We start from the raw sequence: 23,310 nt of genomic DNA on the forward strand, positions 1-23,310 counted from the left end.
ATGACACTTTGTGACAAAAAATAAAAATTTCTGCTTTTTTAGAAAGAAGACACCCGAAGGTAGGGTAGTACTCCGTTAGGAGTATGGTGAGTTAATAGAAGATTTTATTTTTTGTCACAAGTTAGCAGAAATTATATTTTATAGGTTTTTTTTTCACAAACTGTCATTTTCCACTAACTTGTGACAAAAAAATAAAATCTTCTATGAACTCACCATACACCTAACAGAATACCTTGGGGTGTCTTCTTTCTAAAATGGGGTCACTTGTGGGGTTCCTATACTGCCCTGGCATTTTAGGGGCCCTAAACTGTGAGGAGTAGTCTAGAAACCAAATGCCTCAAAATGACCTGTGAAATCCTAAAGGTACTGACAATTTTTTGATTTTTTTTTACACACAATTGTCCATTTACAGAGATATTTCTCCCACCCAGCATGGGTATGTGTAAAAATACACCCCAAAACACATTATACTACTTCTCCTGAGTACGACGATACCACATGTGACACTTTTTTTGCAGCCTAGGTGCTCTAAGGGGCCCAAAGTCCTATGAGTACCTTTAGGATTTCACAGGTCATTTTAAGGCATTTGGTTTCTAGACTACTCGGTTTAGGGCCGCTAAAATGCCAGGGAAGTAAAGGAACTACACAGTTTAGGGCCGCTAAAATGCCAGGGAAGTAAAGGAACCTGACAAGTGACCCCATTTTAGAAAGAAGACACCCCAAGGTATTCCATTAGGTGTAATGTGAGTTCATAGAAGATTTTATTTTTTGTCACAAATTAGCGGAAATTGATTTTTATTGCTTTTTTTCACAAAGTGTCATTTTCCACTAACTTGTGACAAAAAAATAGAATCTTCTATGAACTCACCATACACCTAACGGAATACCTTGGGGTGTCTTCTTTCTAAAATGGGGTCACTTGTGGGGTTCCTATACCGCCCTGGCACTTTAGGGGCCCAAAACCATAAGGAGTAGTCTGGAAACCAAATGCCTCAAAATGACTGTTCAGGGGTATAAGCATCTGCAAATTTTGATGACAGGTGGTATATGAGGGGCCAAATTTTTTGGAACCGGTCATAAGCAGGGTGGCCTCTTAGATGACAGGTTGTATTGGCACTGAAGTGCACTGAAGTGCAGGAAGCGCAGGATGTTCTCAAATCGTGACCTGGACATGGCAGCAGAGAACATGGGCATGTGGTGTATTGGGTGCGTTGACCAATAAGACCACAATACATTATTTTTGACTAGACCCATGTTAAGGAGAAGGCCCTCAAAAATGCTACGTTTGGAAACTTGGAGTGGTTTCCACCGAAAAGGCTGGGCATGGTAGCTTCTTGGATTGGCAGTTGCGTATTGTGCGGCATAACGGTTGGTCTCAGCCACAATTAAGTCGTAGAGACCAGCAGTGACCAGAAAAAAAAATGTCTGACACTGCAGTGGGGCGAATGAGGGTTTGGCCGGGTGATTAGAAGCTCGCAGGAGGCAGATTAGGGCCTGATCTGATGGATAGGAGTGCTAGGGGGTGACAGGAGGTGATTGATGTGTGTCTCAGGGGGTGATTAGAGGGGAGAATAGATGCAATCAATGCACTGGGGAGGTGATCGAAAGGTGGTCTGAGGGGGATCTGAGGGTTTGGCCGAGTGATGAGGAGCCCACACGGGGCAAAATAGGGCCTGATCTGATGGATAGGAGTGCTAGGGGGTGACAGGAGGTGATTAATGAGTGTCTCAGGGTGTGATTAGAGGGGGGAATCGATGGGGGGGGGGGTCTGAGGACAATCTGAGGGTGTGGGCGGGTAATTGGGTGCCCGCAAGGGGCAGATTATGGTCTGATATGATGGGTAGCAGTGACAGGTGGTGACAGGGGGTGATTGATGGGTGATCAGTGGGTGATTAGAGGGGAGAACAGATGTAAATAATGCACTTGGGAGGTGATCGGGGGGGTCTGAGGGCAATCTGAGGGTGTGGGCGGGCGTTTGGGTGCGCGCAGGGGGCAGATTAGGGTCTGATCTGATGGGTAGCATTGAGAGGTGGTGACAGGGTGATTGATAGGTGATCAGGGTGTGATTAGAGGGGAGAAAAGATGCAAGCATTGCACTGGTGAGGTGATCAGGGGGGGTCTGAGGGCGATCTGAGGGTGTGGGCGGGAGATTGGGAGCCCGCAAGGGGCAGATGAGGGTCTGATCTGATGGGTATGATGGGTAGCAGTGACAGGTGGTGACAGGGGGTGATTTATGGGTGATTGATGGGTGATCAGTGGGTGATTAGAGGGGAGAACAGATGTAAATAATGCACTGGGGAGGTGATAAGGGTGGGGGGTCTGCGGGTAAACTGAGGGTGTGGGCGGGTGTTTGGGTGCCTGCAAGGGGCAGATTGGGGTCTGATCTGATGGGTAGCAGTGACAGGTGGTGACAGGGGGTGACGGGGTGATTGATAGGTGGTCAGGGTGGGATTAGAGGGGAGAATAGATGCAAGCAATGCAATAGTGAGGTTATCGGGGGGGGGTGTGTGTCTGAGGGCAATCTGAGGGTGTGGGCGGGTAATTGGGTGCCCGCAAGGGGCAGATTAGGGTCTGATCTGATGGGTAGCAGTGACAGGTGGTGACAGGGGGTGATTGATGGGTGATCAGTGGGTGATTATAGGGGAGAACAGATGTAAACAAAACACTTGGGAGGTGATCTGAGGGCGGGTCTGCGGGCGATCTGAGGGTGTGGGCGGGTGATCAGGTGTCCGCAAGGGGCAGGTTAGGGTCTGATCTGATGGGTGGCAGAGACAGGTGGTTACAGGGGGTGATTGTAGGGTGACTGACAGGTGATCAGTGGGTGATTACAGGGGAGAATAGCTGTATACAGTACACAGGTGGGGGGGTCTGGGGAGGATCTGAGGGTGTGGGGGTGATCAGGAGCCCCGAGGGGGCAGTTTAGGACCTGATCTAAAACATAGCGTTGACAGATAGTGACAGGGGGTGATTGATGGGTGATTAGGTTGGTGATTGGGTGCAAACAGTGGTCTGAGGGGGTGATCAGGGGGGGTCTGAGGGGTGCTGTGGGTGATCAGGGGGCAGGATCAGTGTGTGTTGTGCTTACTATGGGGGCTGTCTCCTGCCCTGGTGGTCCCTCGATCACGGGGACCGCCAGGGCAGGAGGCAGCCTGTATAATACCCTTTGTATACATTACAAAGCATATTATACGCTTACTATGCGGCAGATCGGGAGTTAACAACCCGCCGGCGCCTCTAAACAGCCGGCGGGTTGACGTCACGGGTGGGCGGAGCCTAGTGCTGGCGGATGCGCGTGCAATCCCCAGCTACTTAGTCCACCAGGAGCTGTCGCCTATATCTGTATGGTAGAATAGGCAATTTCTAATAAGGCTGCCAATATGGAAAAAAAAAAATCCACATAGGACCCCAAAAAATGCATGTTAACAGTCTCCAAGGCACAGTATCACCAGCCAATGGTGCTGCAGGCTTCCTAACAATATGATTTTCACATAAGGAAAATGGTAAACTAATTGAAAAAAATCATCATAGGCATAAAAGTCAGTACATGAAATGCCCTTACACTTACACACACAAGTGGAGGGAGGCGTGTCCCATATGATTTTCTAACCCAACCCAACGATTTGTATGTATGACGTTGGTTATCACTGCAATGTACCACAGAAAGCACCCCACTAGCTCAAAGCTGTATGTTATTTTTCATCAGATTAGCACTGTAAGTCAATCCACCTAGCACCATCTTTCTGTGGAGGTATGTCTGTATTTAACCCCAGGACAATATCAAGCATCTCCATCTGTAAAAAGTATCAATATTATTTTGATATAATTTTGAAACTACTAACAGGAAAATGTTTATCGAGCAGCGGGTTATTTTCGAGGCCAGTTTAAATATAATGATATTGCAGATAGTTTGGCTTTGAGATATTTGTTAGGTAGTTTACACAAAGCTTCTTCCTGGAAGAAAATGCTCAGTGATTCTACTGAAATAAATCCCTGATGGATGCCACAGGGCAATGCATTTAAGCTGTTTAAATGAACAGTCTGCTCTAAATTATCATATTCCAAAAGCTGGAATCTTATCCACGGCATGCAGGGTTTTCATGCCCTATCAATTACCAAGTCATAAAAGTCTCAAAGATAAGTAATTCTTCTTAAATGTGCCCGCTGTAGATTATAGTTATGCTAATGCCAGAATTACCTTAGCTTAGTGTGAGGCTGTAGAGGAAATTACACTAGAAAATGATGAATCCACCTAAAAAAAAAACCTAGTATTTTTTTAAAGCTTTATACAAGCTATTCACCTCCTACCAGGCAAAGAGCGGCATTTTAAGAAAAGCATCCATATGAAAAGTACTGTATATATAATCAGCATGGGTAAAAAAGGCTTTACTGGCAAATAAAATGATGGGATCAGTTGTCCTGACTCCTGATAGACGTTTACTTGCTGTCGCACTGATTTAAAGAGAAGATTATTTTTTAAACATGCAATAAAATACTTTTCATGGAAGGAAATTATTTCCACTTAACACTGTATTATTAAATCTAGAAGAACAATCATATTTTAAGTAAAAAACCAAACAAACAATATTTAATTAACCTGTTCTAGCTTTAACCTCCTGAGCGGTATGCCCGACACTGTGTTGGGCAAGTACATTTTGCTGAAAGCCGTATGCCTGACACAGTGTCGGCATGTCGCTCAGGGGGTTTTCTAGTGCACTATGTCTCCCCCCAACAAGTTAGCTAGCTACATGTGTGCTATAACATGTAAGCTAGCTATAGGAGCACCAGTTTTGGTGTCTCAACTTGGTGATTTCCCCCCCTGGAGCCATTACCCCACACCCCTCCTTTCTATAGCTCCTCTCCCCTAGCCTCCCTCTCTCTGCAGCCATAGCGGGCGGGCAGCCAGTGCCCACCCGGGGGGTACTGTAGACAGAGAGGATCGGATCTGGTGATTGGATCTGCGCAGGTGAGAGGCATGGTGAGTATCAGTAACTGCTTCCCGCCCACTATGGCTGAAGAGGGAGGGAGGGAGACTAGAGGAGAGGGAGAGGAGTGATCACTGCAGGGGGGAGGAGGAAAGGAGAGAGTGGGGAGAGCTGCTGCTGGGGGATCCTGTACTGTGGCACCCATACTAGCTATCCTGCACTGTGGCATCCATACTAGCTATACTGCACTGTGGCACTCATACTAGCTATCCTGCACTGTGGCACCTACATTAGCTATCCTGTACTATTGCACCTATACTAGATATCTTGTACTGTGGCACCTATACTAACTATCCTGTACTGTACCACTTATACTAACTATCCTGTACTGTGGCACTAATACTTGCTAACTTGTACTGTAGCACCTATACTGGGGCACTCATACTCACCATTGGTGTGCTGATCCATCCTCTAATAGTGGCATCTTCCCTGGCGATCGGTGTTGATGATGCCAGGGTCACGTACCGTCATCAACATTTGGCGGTAAATTATTATTTATTTATTTTTTTATTGAATGCAATACAATAACCTGCAAGGGCATTCCGAAGATGTATGAGCACCTCACTGTGGGCGACACAGGACAGGTAATGTATAAATGCACACACATTATACTGAACATTCATACACTAGGCGTAAAGGTGTACAGAGGCGCCAACAGAGTAAAATGTGCTAAAACTTTTAAAATATTCAAGTGGCGGCGGTGGACCTGCCACTCAGAAACAGACACGATGCTGTTGCTTGTGATGCAGAACAATTTATTCACATACTCCTATAAAATACTGCTACGCGTTTCACGGGCACAATCCCGCTTCATCAGGCAATCAACAAAACGGAGTATCACAGCTTTTGGTCCAATAACAGCTTGGCACCTCTGAAAAGCTGAAACGCGTAGCAGTATTTTATAGGAGTATGTGAATAAATTGTTCTGCATCACAAGCAACAGCATCGTGTCTGTTTCTGAGTGGCAGGTCCACCGCCGCCACTTGAATATTTTAAAGGTTTTAGCACATTTTACTATGTTGGCGCCTCTGTACACCTTTACGTCAAGTCTATCCACCCGAGGTGGAAGGGTGGTTCACCCTCTTTTCTACTTTCTACAGAGAGCGACATCTTAGTTCTGAGTAGGGACAGGCTTAATCTCCCTACCTGCCTTTACAGTGGTTGCCTGAGCGGTAACCCTGGTTTGTAAGTATACTACTTGCATCTCAATTATCCTCCCTGATTCAATACATACTACACCATATTGGGCTCTCGGTTTTCTGCTTTATATTTATACACTAGGGAAGCACCAGCGAGGCAACGGACGCGGACGATTCCTCAGAGATTTCATGTTGAGCCGCCGACAGATCTCTCTCTAATCAGATTCTATCAGAGAGAGATTTGTCTCTTGGTGAAATCTGCCCATCATCGCTAAATGTATGGCTACCTTTACATACGCATTCCTGCAAGTTGAGCAGCTGCAGCTTGGAAATGAATGAATGTAAATTTGATTTTGTTTTCAAACTTTTATTATTCTCATAATGTATACTAGACCCTTGCATGACACATTTTATAAGTTACAGAAAAAGGGTTGTGAAAATTAATTGGATCACTTTTTGCACAGAAATCCAGAAGAATCTGAATGCCAGGGATGTTAAAGCAAACCTGAAGCGAAAAAAATGTTATGATATAATGAACAGTATGTGTAGTATGGATAATGAATAGAACATTAGTGGCAAAGAAAAAAAGTCTCTTCTTTTTATTTTCAGTTATATAGCTTTTTTTTGTAACATTGGATCATTCTGTCATGTTTGCAGTTTACAAACAACACTCTGTATTTTAAACTATAAAACAGAGCAGAGCTACTGGTCCTTTGACCTTTCCTGCAGTTAAACCATATCTCAACCTTGTCTCTCACTGTTTCTTGGTTGCTAAAGTGCCTCAGAAAACTGACCTGTCTTCAGCCCAAGTTGGGTGTAAGAGCTCAGAGAAGCGATTTTGCATAGATAACAACAGAAGTTTCTTAACTCTTCCTGTACTGGAAAACAATAGGACACTCTTTTCTTTGCTACTAATGTCCTATTCCTAAGCTGTACTACACATACAATTCTTTATCTCATAAGTTTATTTTCACTTCAGGTTTTCTTTAAAGAGGGATTAAAGTCCCAAAACTAAAATTTCAGTAACTACTCTTAAGTACATGAAAGAACATTGGAAAGCATTCCCTGTTTACTTTCACTGCAGAGAGCAGTACAGGCTTGTTCATCTCTGGCTAATCAGCAAAAGTAATCATTGCCGACCAGGGGACACTCTCTGCCCAGTCTTAAAGTCGGCTTCCTCCCTCTGCTGAATAGAGACATCACCCCTTGCAACAGCTGAGTCACTTTAGCAGAAAAGGAGGGGGCAGACTGAAGACACAGGCAGAGAGAGATTATTGCCAGCAATTATTATATTTGCAGACGATTCAGAGATAAGCACGCCTGTACTGCTGTCTGCAGTGAAAATAAATGTTTTTACACACAAGGAATGCTTTCAAATATTTGTTTATGTGCCTAAGAATATTTACAGAAATGTCAGTTTTCAGAGTATAACCCCTCTCAAAAATAATGTCTCAGGTTGTGCCTCATTATTGGCAGCAAGAGGTTCCTGAATGATCTAATTCTGCCTTTCCCAAATCCACACCTCGGTGATCACCACTTAAGAGTTCCAAATGGAATAGAATTTGCAGTTTTTAAAAAAACAAACAAAAAAAAAAAAACAACGCTAATATCATAAGGGAACCTTGAACTGGTGGGCATTATATGGAAATATGTGTTTTTCAACAATGATATCTTAGTTCCCAATCAATATCCGTGCAGACATGCCAACATTATAAAGCTGCAACCTATGGTTGGTCTTTCCAATAATACATTTGTAGCCCCTTAAAGAGGGATTGACAGCCATAAAATCCAATCCCAATTACCCACTACTATGTATTTATTGAATAGTCTACATAATTGATCGTGCATTGCAAGCATTCCAATGTAATCATAAATGTGTCTGCTGTAATTAATCTTCTATGTCCCCTCCCTCCCCCCTTTTTTTCTTTTCTCATTTATTTCTGGAGAGAGGGAAGCTAAAAAAAAAAGCCTTGATATCTCCCCTTCTTCCCATCCCACATTCCTGCTCATCGCTGATTGGCTCAGTTCAGGGAGATTGTTTGACACGAGGCGGAAAAGGGGAATAGAAGCTAAATCAATGTAGGTAGAACAGGTATTTATCTACTTATATATGTGTTGTTGTTTTTCTGGGATAGTATGACTGACCCTCAAACTTTAAAATCAGCTAATACAATATAACACTAACCCCCAAAGTCTGCCTAACACTAACCCTAACATTTCAGTAATCCTGACTCTGAATATGCTAAAATGAACTTGTCATTGTGGTGCCTAACCACGAACTAAGTGATCACTGGCACAAATCTTACTACTAGTAAATATCCTTAAGGTGTATAGACAATTACCGAAAGTTATTCCAGCTCTCCTCCCATGCCCTCTAAATAGTATTTAAGCAGAGAATTATCTGAAGAAAACACACAATATAAATACATTTATTTGTGCCTCAAATTTACCATTAGTTGACCATAACTCAACCCAGCAACACAATTCTCTGGAAGTGCCCTTGTTCTGTTTCCCTGATTGTGGATTGTTTAAGATCACAGCATTATAGAACTAGTGTGGAGATATGGAGAAGCTGTCTGGACCATTCAGGTTGCCAATACATAAATGCACTAACAAGAGATAACAACAGGTAATGGAGATAGCACAGTCAGATGTGACTATGTCTCAAGCATTTGTATAGAAATTAAAGTCAGGCAATGCAAGATGCCATATTAATACAGAGGTTTTACACCTATAGTTTTGGCCAATGAAAATTATTACAGGACTACAAATAATACCGGGCAATAGTGATAAATTTTTGGATCTCAGCCTGAAAACACCGAAGCTGTACAGTCATTTCTGTGATAGGAAATAAACTTTAAAGTACACCTTTCATTACAGAGCTATGGTGGCTTCTCTCTAAGCATCCTGCTGAAAAAAACTATCCTCTTCCTGGCTGCTGTAATGCTGATCCTTTGGTTATAATACATTCAGAATCATTCACCTGGAACAATCATAAAGCTCATCAGGACTTGCCATTTCTACCTGCATACCTGTACAGTTACTAGGAAAGCAATGTAAACTAGCATTTTCTAGAAGAAAGTCAAGAAGGCAGCCTCCTTAGCTTTCTAGTGAAAAGTGAACTTTAAATAACTGTGCCCCTAAACTAACCTACTTACCCAAACAGTCATTCCTTGCTGCAGCACCTGCATATTGCAGTTTAAGTAAGCCACTCACTAATCTCTATGCAGCACCAAAGACTCTGCACAAATATAAACTAGCACATAAACACATTGCTTCCCAGGCAAGAGATCAGACAACATGATGTGAATGACTTCGCATCTCCCCTGAAAGACTAGGGAAGAAATAGGATTACACATTAAATGGAACAGAAAGGAGGAATGACCCTCCTTGAGGCATAGCATGGTGCCAGTGCTCCTAAGTAACTTTCAGGCAGAGCAGCTGCTTCCCAACATGTACAGCAGACGTCTAATCAAGTTGACATTTCCCATGAAAACAATGTATGTGTGACAGTAACTAGAACTATGCCATGCACTGAATCATTTTTTGTACCATTTACTAAACAAACAAAAAATAATGAAGGCAGCAAGTTCAGCTAAAACAACTGGCTATTGCAGCTGATCAAAGCATCATATCTATTGATAACTTTACAGGGAACTTTGTAAAGTGTTACCAGCCCAACACAACTGTCAGAGTGCAAAGACAAAGTCATTCTGAATGTTTGAATTTGAAAAAAAAAACCTAAATCTGGTGGCTTAACTGTGCAGCATCTAACTGGAATATCAGCTTTGAAAAGACTGACCCCTTTGACCTGCCCACCAGCTGAATCTAGAGAGAAGAGGAACTGAGCTGTACTAAGCCTGCCAAGCACATTTGAATTGGCCCATGAAATATGTATTCTGTCCACCAATGTGCTCTTTCATATAGTATGTATTCACTTCTCAAGCTGACTGCTATTAGGATTGGTTTTGTTCATTTTTTTTTTATTAGCATGGCTTTAAAGGGAAATTCCACTTTTGCTATAAATCTGAACTTAACATGTATCAGTGTTGTATGAGTCAATTTGAATTAAAAAAATATATATTTATAGTCCAATTTCCAATCACATAAGCATTTCTGAAAGTGAAAGTAAGATCAAATTGCACTGCTTTAGAGCCATGATAAAATGATATTCCCACTGGGAAAGCGTGAAAGGAATATGGAGGCTGCCAAATGTATTTCATTTTAACCGCTTAGACCTTGGTAATTGAAATCTACGTCATGTTTAGGACCTGTTATCCCTGCCAGGGCATAGATTTCAATTACCACGCTCCTCGATACCACCATCCACACCGCTTTCCCATCCCTGCAGCCCACTTGCGCTGCTGTTGGTATGACAGCAGAGCTTTGTAAGGCGGTCAGGAGCCAATTTAATTGGTTGTGATTGGCTCACAGTGATCACAGGGTCAGGAGCAAATGAAATTTGCTCCTGGCCGGCTTAGGGAGCTGTGCCGTCATACTGACAGCAGAGAGAGTGGGCTGCAGCGACAGGAGAGTGGCAAACATAGGGAGAAAGACGGGTCTGTGCGGCTTGACATTGGAGAGCCCCGTCTCTTAACCAAAAAGTCTCTGGTCTTTTAAGTGGATCCGAGATAAACTTTTACTCATTGCATAATTGTGTTCCTTTCATATAGTTTATAGGGCATACCTCAAGCCAAATACTTTTTTCTTTAATACTTTTATACAAGCCTCGCCCACAACTTCTCCAGTGCTTTGGCACTCTGACACTCATGTAGCAAGGGCTTATGAGAGCTCAGTCTGGGCAGAAGGAGAAGGAGGTTACTAGCCAGAGATTTCAGAGGCAGAGGGGAGGAGGGAGAGAGGGGAGTAAAGTTTTCACATGCTGAGGGCTGGAGATGCTATCAGCTTGCCTGTGTGTAATGATCACAAGCAGAACATGGCTGCTCTCATTGTATCACAGGAAGAAATAATCATTTACTGTTGAAGCTGTTTGCAGCTAGATTTGCTGTGTAAACACTCTAAACTTTGGATAAGATCTATAGGCAAGTTACTTGTGATAGTTAGTTTTTCATCTCAGATCCGCTTTAAGGGGCCAGAGACTTCTGGTAAGGAAGTGGTTAAGCAATGCAAGTTACCTGGCTATCCTGATGATCCTCTGCCATTAATCTCTAATTATTGGGATACTAAAGAGTGCAAAATAATGGAATTAGCATAAACAGGGGCACTATAATGAAGGGGGGCACTTGTAGAGAGCATTCATGTAGCAAGGGCTTATGAGAGCTCAGTCTGGGCAGGAGGAGAAGCAGGTTACTAGCCAGAGATTTCAGAGGCAGAGGGGAGGAGGGAGAGAGGGGTGTAAAGTTTTCACATGCTGAGGGCTGGAGATGCTATCAGCTTGCCTGTGTGTAATGATCACAAGCAGAACATGGCTGCTCTCATTGTATAACAGGAAGAAATAATCATGTACTGTTGAAGCTGTTTGCAGCTAGATTTGCTGGTAAGGAAGTGGTTAAGCAATGCAAGTTACCTGGCTATCCTGCTGATCCTCTGCCAGTAATCTCTAATCATTGGGATACTAAAGAGTGCAACATGATGGAATTAGCATAAACAGGGGCACTATAATGAAGGGGGGCACTTGTAGAGAGCACTGTAAAAAAGGATCACTATTAAGGGAGCACACATGGGGGCACAAATAAAAGAGAAAATAATAAAGGAAAAATAATAAAGGGATTAGTAACAGGGGCACTGTAATGAATGGAATATTAATGGCAGGAAACATTTTGCAGGGAACACTAACTGGAACTGACTATAAGAGAAGCATTAATCAGTAATACTAAAATGAAGGAAGCATTAATGAAGGGAGCTCCAAAGTGAATACCTTAATAAGGGGGCTTTGTAATTAGGAAGGCAAAATGAGGAGAGCAGGTATAGTACGGAGTCTTAAAGGTTTACAGGAATTAGATATTAAACTATGGCGAGGTGCACAATATGTTTGATCTTTGTGATTTGAAATGTTGCATAATATTCAGCGTATATAACTTATTTTGTTTAGTCAAATCCTCTTATCTCAGCCCAATAGGGCACATGTTCTGATATGGCACAAGTCATTTACTCTCATCCTAAAACAATTGGCCTTCTTTTTCATTTTCAAATCTTGGGAGGTATGCAATAAACTCCTGGGGCCATATGCAATTCACTTTTTCACCTGAGTTTTCTCCTAGGAGATAATTTTTCAACTTCTTTTTAAAATAACTTTTCAGCATTTTACAAATGAAAAAGTACTAAAAAGTAGGTGAAAATGTACTTGCAAAATTATTTTGAGTATTTTCTTGCTTGCTGATGGTTTAAAACGGATTTTATTGACAAGTTTTAAAATATCACCTAGGAGAAAACTCAGGTGAAAAAGTGAATCGCATATGGCCCCTGGTATCTACTACGTGTTGAGAAGAGGAAGAAGGTACTGCATTGCTCTTGGGTAGGTAATAAGAGGACTATGGCCAGTTAATAATTACAAATTATCCTTTAAGAAACCTTGCTCTAGAGCAACAACCACCACCAAATGCTTATGTGCAACATAACAGTTGATATATGGAACAACCAGGATGAGTCACATTCCAAATTTAGGAAAACATCTCCATAATAATGCATACTTAATACCGTACACAAACACAAAAATGTACACTTGTTTCCCTTCACAGTTGAAGTTTGTGCAAACCAAGTAGTACAGCCCCCACACCACACACTACTATACAGAACTATCACCACAACATTTACTGAAAATTGCAAGACAACATCTTCAGTGCAATATGTATCAAAATAAAAAAAAAACTCTCGCTTTTGAAACAATATAAATAAAACTAAAAAAAAAAAAAAGAGGAAGATCATGCACTGCAATACCTGGGTTATACCAGAGTCTACAAAGGAACAAATGATTAAAGAGGCTGGAGAGGGGGTATGTACTATTTGTTTATAGCCCACTGTGTATGGTCCTCACACTGCCCAGCCTCCACAAATCTGTCTGATATGTGTGAACGAGCCACCATCTCCACAGTGTGATGGTCAGTGATGTACAGGAAATGTGCACACACATGCACTTTTTACTTGTTCACTTCAGTGAAGTAGTGTGTGGCTGCAATAACAGCTGGCTATAGCTCTAAACATTCAATAGCTCACAATGTTGCCTCTCAGTTGCTGCTTGCTTGTTGCTAAATGGCCCATACTCATGGGCTACAATTTTCGCCACAACCACGTGGCGCGCGTGTTGCGGCGACAGGTCGCCCGTGAGTATGAGGCGCAACATGGGCGCGCACCCCGAACCGTCGCTCGTCGCTGCTGTCGCCAGGCGATTGGAGCGGTCAATCGCCTGGCGACAGTTGCCGCCGCAACTCCGCCGCAACTGTCGCTAGTCCGCGTGGCTATGCGGACTAGCGACAGCGACCTACACTTCAGTGCACTGTGTTTCCGGCTGGGGGGGAGAGACGTCGGCGACAGCTTCCGTCGCATGCCTAATCCCTCTTCCGCAGTGTGTATGCGGAGGGAATTGTCGACGAGCTGTCGCCGAACTGCTGCGCACACGCTCCCGTGTGCAAGCCACCAGCTACATTTGTAGCTGGTGTATGGGCCATAAAGGATCCTGGTGACATGCAATCCCATGGGTTAGTGACTCCAGCTTTCTGTTATTTTTTTCATTTGTTTGTTTTTGCACCGTTTACCAAAGTAGCACAAAGGTTTGGCATAGACCTTTAACCTCCTTAGCGGTTTGCCCGACACTGTGTGCTCATTGTCCTAAAGGAGTCCACCATAATTAAATAATTTGCACATATGGCTGTAAAACCTTTAGCTAGCACTAGGCTAGCTAGTAAAGGAGTCCAGCACCCCCAGATCGCCTGCGATCCCCCCGTTTATACATTAATAAGCCTGGATCCAGCGATCGCGCAGCCTCCCTGCACAGCTCCGGTCTCTCTATTGGGAGGATCGGGTTTGGGCATGACATCATGTGTGATCTTCACCACAGTGAAGACCGGAGCTGTGCGGGAAGGCTGCACCGAATGCTGGATCCAGGCCGGGTAATGTATAAACTGGCTGGATCAACGGATTGGGGGGTGCCGGACACCTTTACTGGTTTTACAGCCATGGAATAACATTAATTATACCGTAGTACACAAACTGGCAAAACCTCCTGAGCGGCGTAACACTCAGGAGGTTAAAGGGAATCTGAAGTGAAAATAAACTTATCATATAATGAATTGTATGTGTAGTACAGCTAAGAAATAGCACATTAGTAGCAAAGAACAGAGTTTTATATTGTTTCCAATACAGGAAGAATTAAGAAACTTCACCTGTTATCTATGCAAAAAAGCATCTCTGAGCTCAGGTCGGCCTGTACTGCGCGAATGCCGCTGTCAATCACCGCCACGTGGACCGTAGCGGACTGCACAGGCGCAGTAGTTCTGACGTCCCCCGTATAATTAATGTTATCCCATGGCTGTAAGACCTTTAGCTAGCACTAGCACTTATTTTACTTAAAACAGCCGGATAACTCCTTTAAGTGTCACTTTAATAAAGTGCAAATACTATTATAACACTGAATGGTGTACAATTTTCCCAACTTTCTTCTAAAATAAGGTTCAGAATATTTAGAAAGTTTAACCAATGCTTAGTTCTGAAAATTCAATGCAAAAAACCCCCCAAAAACTTGTTCTTTTCTGAAAAATGTGTTAAGATATCACTCCTTGGGCTCGATTCACAAAGCCGTAATAAATGCTATCACGGCCGTGATAAGCTTAGTGTGCGGGTTAGCGCGTTTACAGGGTTGCTCACGTAATAGTAAAGGTTTGCGCGCATTAACTTTCCCCATTCACACGCTAACCCATATGTTAGCGCGTGAATGGGAAAGTTAATGCGCGCAAATCTGTACGTGCACTAACAGCATTTATCACGGCTTTGTGAATCGGGCCCTTTATGTGCTAAAATATTTCCTTCAATCATATTAATAAGAAATACTATATACGTGTCCTTATGGACGTTTCCTCTTGAAATGTTATATTTATGGAGTGTGACTGAATAGAGAATGTGGGAGAATTTATTGAAAGAGTCTCCGCTTATGTCTATCCAATTCTGCAAAACAAACACAAATGCTTCCATGCACTAATGTTCTGAATATTGCAGAATGACATATTGGAACACAGCCTGTTGGTTTTATTGGCAAAGAGAATCTAACTGTGACTTACCAGAGACATAATGTCCGATATAACAAGAACGATGAGGAAGAGGCTGGAAAAAAACAGAGCTAAATATTATTCCAACACAGGCAAATAATTCTACCTAAGTTTTAAATCTATAACACTGCTACGGCTTCGCAAATTGCCCATATCTTGTGTCTTGTTTTGTCTTGCTTACTTTCTTACATTAATCAGATCAGATAGAATGATGGCAAAGGAATGATATGCACAAAATACAGAAGCCAGGACTGTAACTGACTTATAGCAACCAGTGGACCAAAATCCACATAGCTACTATGAATTGTTGTGCTTGCTACACCATTATGGATGGTAAAGGTATTAGTCATAATTTCATCTTTTGTTAGTCTGAAAGTGGAACATTTCTATGGAGAAGAATCTAATCTAACCCAGCTATTCACTTTACTACCCCAAGCATGACAGGCATACCGGACAATTGCCCACCACAACAAATATTTTTGACTGTCTTCCAATCTGTTCTTGAATGAAAGAATTGGTAAACAATCACACAACTGTAGAGAACTTAAACCCAGAGACACAGGTCAAATTACCTAACTTCAAGAGATTAGACATTAACAAAGGTTGACTGTCCTTGTTTTATTACAGTAGTTATTATAATTAATAGAATATCTTTTTTTCTAACTATAATCTGATTTGAAAGATTGCTAAAATAACTCTTCAGCTCAAGGTCAAAGAGACTTTCAGAAGTTGTTTCTACATTTCCTGCTACATTAACAATAATGCAGTTTCATCTAGTACGGACTCCGGAGTCCACCGTTCTTTAGCTGTTAAATATAACTCAACTTTCTTCATAGCATGATATGTTTCTCAAGTTATCCTTCTCACTTATCCGAAGTGCACAATCTTCTGACTGAAGAGAGAGGAATTGATGTTTGAAAGAAAATTACAAATGAAACTCATTCTAAATTTAATTAAATGTTAATTTTGTTCCTTCAGTAGAATAGTTGTAATTCGTTAAACAGATCATACATCAATAGAAATGGTCAATGGAATGCAAATAATTCTGACCTATATGCAAACGGAATGCAAACTTTGTGTAGGTTGGACGTGGGACAATCAGATTCAGAGGTGCATATTATTGATCCAGATCCAAGCTGCATACAATGTGCATTAAATAAGATCTAATCCAAAATGAATAGCATGTCATTGACCATATGAGGTGAAAGCTGCATGTCATATGCCTATAGAAATGCATCAGAAATGGGATTGATCATTCTGCTATAGAGAACCGCAGCATGTACTAAAGATAACTGTAATGGTTTAATAAGGTGGCCCAGTAAAGTTCAGTGTAGTATCTGACAGTCTATAATGCTTGCGGAGTAGAATATTTTTTTTTTAACTGGCAAAGATCCTGAAGTACACTGGTGCCATCTATAACAATACAGTTCTAATGATGGCTGGCAGCATGTATTCAGTTTTTACTTTGGCAGATGAAATCAATGCAACGTGCCTAAAATAATAACAAGCAAAGTATCAGCTGTTCATTCAGCCAGCCAATGTGGTGTTGGAAAGAGTTTTGGACTGCAATCAACCAAATATTTAGTATTTTTTTTTGATGAAAGGCGTTCTTTATTATCCAGCTCTTTCTCCACTTACACACATGCTATACATTTACCACTAGCTTCCGGGCTACTTTCAAGCATTTGTCCACTGCAAAGCTCAGCAACAGATAAGCAGGTGTTTAAGAAGAGGAGCATAAGTTGCCATATGCAGTTCAATTTTTCTCCTGAGTTTTCTCCTAGGCGATCATTTTTCATCTTCTATTTTCTGCATTTTGCAATTGAAAAAGTACTAAAAAGTAGTTGAAAAAGTACTAACAAAATTATTTTGAGCATTTTCTTGCTTGCTGATGGTTTAAAGAGCATTTTATTGACAACCTTGAAAAAAAAATCACCTAGGAGAAAACTAAAGAGAAAAAGGTAATTGCATATGGGCCTAGGTGAGGAATGTGAGCAGCATGCATGTCCTGAATGTAGCTATGGCAGGGAGAGCACTTGTACAGAACAGCCAAATTGTCCAGCCCAGGGGAATAACTACAGATAATGGGGCTTCCACAATACAGCTTTTATAGGGCCTCCTTAAATCTTCCCCCTCCCCATATGGCATATATACTGTATATAACTCTGGCTTGTGGGCCAAATTCACAGTTTTTCCCAATCTTGGCCAATGAGCAGCTACTTCTGCTCTCCATTTGACTTTCTTTGATAGTATTAGGATACTGATGTTTTGTTTTTTTACACTTATTTTTCTCCTGATGGACTCAAAGCACTTGAGAGCTGTAGTCAGTAAGGGCATGCTCAGTAGGCCACCCTGCAGAGTTAGGGAGTTTTGCCACTTCTGCTGTAAATTTGGAAACATTTTACTTTAATAGTAGACAACATTTGCAGTATAACATTATCCACACAAAAAACTAACACGCACAGTGCATCATGCTATTGTATTGTAGAATGACAACAGCACAAAAGGGTAAGAAGGACGTAAGGAAATTGCTCTCTCTGCAATACATGTATTCATATCTCTGTGTAGTCATCTGGACGAATTACACACACATGAATTACTGATAAATATTGTATTAGAAACCAGTATAGCAATGTTCACTATTTATAAAACTCCAGTGAAAGATTTGATAAAGCATTCTAACAGGATACAAAGCTCAGAAGGATTGCAACCTATGACCTCAATCTATAAGCACAGGCAGATTCCACTGAGGTTTCTCTGCATCAGCTGCTAACATTTTGTATCTACATTCTTCACCCTTTCAGAAAAGCCTGCTGGAAAAAGCAGAACTTTTGAATAAAAAAATCTTCCATTCCAGTGGCATATGTACAAAGCCATGTGCCCCATATGTAAGTTTTACTCTGGGCACCCCATACACTGTATGTATAATCACATGATACAGTCCACTAAAACCAGTACTCAAAGGACTGTCACGGTGTAAAAGATGTGTAACTAAAGGCAAAGGAATGGTTTGTTAATAATGACCACTATTTAAAGCAAATGTAACCTTTACCAATACTACATCAATAAAGAGCTAATGCAGGGATACTGCTGCAGTCACAGCCTTTGCATCCCTATCGCTACAGCATTGTTTTTTTCCCTGGTGAGTGAAAGCTCTCATTTACAAAGCTTTAATTTCTGCATACTGTATAAGCTTACCCTCCTGTTCATTAAAAAATCAGTTCAAAGGTTTCTCCATTAGGAAGGTCACAGGAGGTTAGGGTTTGAAGATATTAGCTTTAGGGTTTGGTACCATCAAGTGAAACTGTTAGGGGACAGATTAATGTTAGGCGATCCTTAAGAGGACTAAGGTTAGCAGTAGGGTTAGAGGAAAGGTCTAGGTTAGACATTAGGCACAAAAACTATTAGGGCCCTTTCACACTATGGCGCTGTGGTAAGCAATTCTACCATAAGAAGCCGTTAAGTCACTGAAAGTCTATTGAGACTTTCATACTTAAGATGCGACATGCTGTGATGGAAGTAGTTAAATCTGTGCATTACTGCATGATCCGTGCCCACCACACAGACTGTGCAGTAATGCAAGTCAATGGCGACGCAGTAAGTGTACGGAGTGAGGTGTTGCGAGCATGTAAGTTCCTGTCCAGCAGGGAGTATGCCACTGAAACATCTTTAGTGATGCCCTACACCCAAGCCCTGCATAATTGCATTGTTCTGCCTGCTCCCCCGCCCGTGCTAATTTGTTCCATCGCACCCTGCTAGTTCTCCTTTCATTGCCCCAAACAGCATCAGACATTTTGCTAGCCAGGCGGCTAATGATGCGTGTGTTAGCAATGCTCTTGCACCCAGAAGGGATCATTCACTACATGACCCCTACAGTGACAGAGAACCCCCTGAAGATCCCACTGTGCGCAGGGGGCTTTGGGGTATAATAAGGGGCAGACACCTAACAGGTTAGGCATATCAGCGCATACTCCATTCACAGTATCTATTGCCCGATCTATTAGGTGTTGGGAGGACACTGCTAAAGGTATACAGTACATACTATGCAGGCTGATATCACCTGTCCATCAGACGACAACCAATAGGGTTTTTGGGTGTTTTATATCAATGTATAATTGTTTTGTGGTTAAAGAAAAAAATGTCACAGTCCATTCCTTTCCCCAGAAAACAGATTCACCTGCTGGCAATACTGAGATATATACATCACAGGCATTAAATCTTTCATCTAGTACTGAAATATACTACATTATGGAATTTACGAATTGTTTACCTTTTAGAGGAAATCTGTGCTGAGATCTGAATGGTTTCAAAAGCACACATCACCAGAATGAAAGGGATGAGGACCTGTAATACAAAAAACTGGATCTTACAAGAGAAACGCTTCCCAACCTCCATTTTTATTCACTGAATGATGGGGCATATTTCAATCGTTCTACATGAATAATTTAGTACATTAGATGAATTTCAAATTAATGCTGCCCTTTTTAAACACAAGTTACCAAAACGTATGGATAAATGAATAGAATATAAGCTCTTTTCCGGAGTCTGATTAATGCATGAGAAAGCGCAATTTGTAGTATAGAGAAAGTATGCATAAAATTCATGAAGAATGAGACACGGAGCAAGGAAACCTCTTATCCCAATCCTTCAATCAAGACTCGTTATAAACCCAGCGGAGATTTCTGCATGCCGCGTTTTACTAATCTTCAAGGAATAATATGACACTTTTTAAGAAAGAAATCTTAGCGGACACAAAAAAATATGTAAGAAACCGGAAAATGAAACCGCTCTGTAAAAGTATTAATGAAATAATATAGGGGGAATTACTGAACAAAGCTACATTTAAATGACAATAGATTTGGATGTAATAATATTCTTACTATGCATATGCACATTAATAACTGAAATTGTAGATTAAAAACCACCATCAACCATTCTGAGACTCGCATAGACAGATAATTTAATGGATAAAAGGGATGAGATTCCAAACCAAACAGCACTTCCACTGCCTATGGTATTTATATGGTTAGCACTCATACCTTCCATTGCCCTTGTCTCCAGTTTGAATGTCAACCAAGACATTGTCTGCATGGAGTTTGTATACTCTCATGAGATGTATTCACTAGATATCTGTAAAATTTGCATGCGCAGATAGAGCACATACATTTTGCAGAGTATTCTGCAAACTATGCACATACAAACAGCATAACACACGTTATACGAGCAATGCGAATGACACAAACTGCATAATATATGTTATGCACTTTGCATAGATTGCAATGGTAGATGTGCTTGGCACTCAGGAAACAAGGTGTAAACATAGTGTTATAGGCAAATATAAGGCTTCACTCATCCCCACAGCGAAAAAAAACAATAGCAGATGAGGGTTTACATGATTCAGTAATTATAAAATATAGTTTTTAATAAAACTTGAAAAATGCCTAAACGTGACAACTACAGTAAAACATTCATATGTCACAACAATGTGCAGTAATTGGCCTCACACATGTCACGGCTTTTACAAAAGCCATTTTTTCAGAAGCAGACTGTTGAAATTGAAGAGGTGATTATAAACACCCTAAAGTATAGATCATAGTATAGATCAAATCCTTTGAAAATGTCCAGTTATCCATCACATTTAATTAGCAAGTTGGGTAGATAGTATACTCAGCCAATATGTCAACAGTCTGATGATGTGTGGATATCATCACAGGGCCAATGGCGTGGAGGAGAAGGGCATACTCTCTACCCAATTGGCTAATTAGATGAGATAACTGGAGCATTTGGAAGGATTTATTCTATACTTTATGATGATGTTTTTAATCGCCTCTTTTCACGAACATTGAGCTGCAACTGATTGCCTCTGAAGAAGCGGCTACTGTAAAAGCTGTGAAACGGCCAGTTACTGCACATTGATGTGACCTATGGATGTTTTACTGTATTTTTCAAATTTGTCAATTTTAGTTATGTGATATAATTACTGAATGATTTACTGAAAGGCCTTTTAAACCCTCAACCATTTTTGGTTTCTCATTGTGATACCATCTATCTGAGAAATGGCCAATATGTTATTGTATAATCGCCATTGAATCTCCATTCACCCTTCTTATGTCGGCAGACACACCTCCTAAAGGATGTGCTCACAGTAGAAAGGCCCAGGAGATCTGGTGAGATGTATCAAAATCACAAAGGAAGAAACTGGCACCATCCAAGGGTGGCATTAAGGGGTAAGTGAGACTGAGGTTGGTGCAGGGTCCAGAGTAGAACTACAACCATTTCACGTCTAGCAATGCTTGGTCACATGCTCTACTGTGCTCAGCATTTGTTATGCCAGAAGCTTTGTCACACAATAAAGTCAGCCTTGGATGGTGCCTGGTTTGTTACATTGTAGTTTACATAAAGCCCATATTCCCATAATTAATTATGCATTGGACAATGTATTTTTACTATTAACATACTCTGCTTCTTTTTCCTTCTCTCTTTCTACCTTCTGCGGCTCCCCAAAGCTCCCAGAGCTCATCTCTGATTTCACTTGCTACTTCGTGTTCTTCTGAGAGGTGGTATGAACATCTATCAAGTTTCTTCACCGTGGTGTAATGCACATTTCCTGCACATGTGCTTGTTATGCATTGCCACATGAAGCAGATCTTATGTGCTACCACCACCTGTATTGCTCACAACTGAAGCGGCAGTGCACTGCATAATGTATGGGATCAGTAGGCGCTAATTCTCTTATGTTTCTCCAATGGATTCTATTTGGGGAAACTATACCCTTGGTTACATGCCTGAGGTCCTCTATATCAATACTGTATAGTATTGCTGCACTGTGCCCACATTACGGGCTGTTTACTAGCAATACTAATTAACTTTTTCCCTTTTTGGCATATTACACAGTTTAGACCTTGTGGTTATCCCCTGCACTTGCACTTTTCTTACATGATCATCTACACTTAAACATTGGACTTGTGGATAGTTTTTGGGAAAACTAATTAATTTACCAGCTTGTTGTTGACTTTTAAAAGATTAAAAGAAATGATCAGGCTGACTTCTTCTTTTACTACAGCAAACTTTTAGTACTAATTGCATGAAGTTACACTGATAAATTCTAATTTCACAAAATCTCAAAACTCACCTTCCACATCATGAGGGCTCCCATCACAAATGGGTTAAACACAGTAAGAAAACAATACACAGATGCTGGATCAAAACTGAGTAGGAAAACATAAAACACAATGAGAAACATAATTATTAGAATCAAATTAAATGACACTTTGCTGCAGGAGAAAAAACATCCAAATAAGACTGTAAATTGATTACACAGAGGTCCAGACAATCATTGGTCAATGTTCTGTGCAGCAGTGGGTAGCTAATTAGAATTTAAAACCACTTTATGAAATCAGTACAGTATAAACTTATGGCTACTCTCTCAAACAAAGGAGTGCTAAGAATTTTTCAGACACTGTTTTTTAGATGACATGCTGAGGCGACTGCACAGCAGGCAAACTAATGCTCCTTGTTCATTGCATGGAGATTTTTTTTAAATAAATAGTTTTAAGTTTCAGGACAGGTCCTAAGTATATTTGTTTAAAGGATAACTGAAGCGAGAGGGATATGGAGCCTGCCATGTTTATTTCCTTTTAAAAAATGCCAGTTGCCTGGCAGCTCTGCTGATCTGTATATGATACCGTAAGTGTCACAGCACTTGAGTAATCCAACTTCCAGAAAAGGCATGCAACCGATGTGTTCTACCTCCAGAGATCCCTCTTGACAGATATCCACACCTGTTAGCGCAGGCTCAGTGCACTTCAAAACGATTCCTCTTTATTCAGTATAAAACATGAGTTAAAATTGTGGCAAGATCCACCTACATCTAGAGGGTCCTATAACATTTAGGACCCTCTCCGGTAATAGCACTTTCCACCTCGGTGGTACTTAAACGATACTTGCGTCAGAAGCTATGCCCGCTCTTGA

At 41.3% G+C, this 23,310-nt stretch overlaps 1 protein-coding gene across 3 annotated transcripts in view; it reads right to left on the minus strand.

Annotated features, from left to right (window-relative positions):
- Nucleotides 1–23,310, minus strand: part of PIGN (phosphatidylinositol glycan anchor biosynthesis class N) — a 385,079-nt gene that overhangs the window by 36,142 nt on the left and 325,627 nt on the right. For all 3 annotated transcript variants that reach the window (XM_068236754.1, XM_068236755.1, XM_068236753.1), the window contains exons 25-27: nt 22,472–22,547; nt 19,610–19,683; nt 15,352–15,394 (exon numbers count right to left, since the gene is read on the minus strand). In XM_068236754.1, the coding sequence (XP_068092855.1) occupies nt 15,352–15,394; nt 19,610–19,683; nt 22,472–22,547 (193 nt within the window). The remainder of the gene's footprint in view (nt 1–15,351; nt 15,395–19,609; nt 19,684–22,471; nt 22,548–23,310) is intronic.

This window comes from Hyperolius riggenbachi, chromosome 5 (assembly GCF_040937935.1).
Source record: "Hyperolius riggenbachi isolate aHypRig1 chromosome 5, aHypRig1.pri, whole genome shotgun sequence".
In the NCBI taxonomy this organism is placed as follows: domain Eukaryota; kingdom Metazoa; phylum Chordata; class Amphibia; order Anura; family Hyperoliidae; genus Hyperolius; species Hyperolius riggenbachi.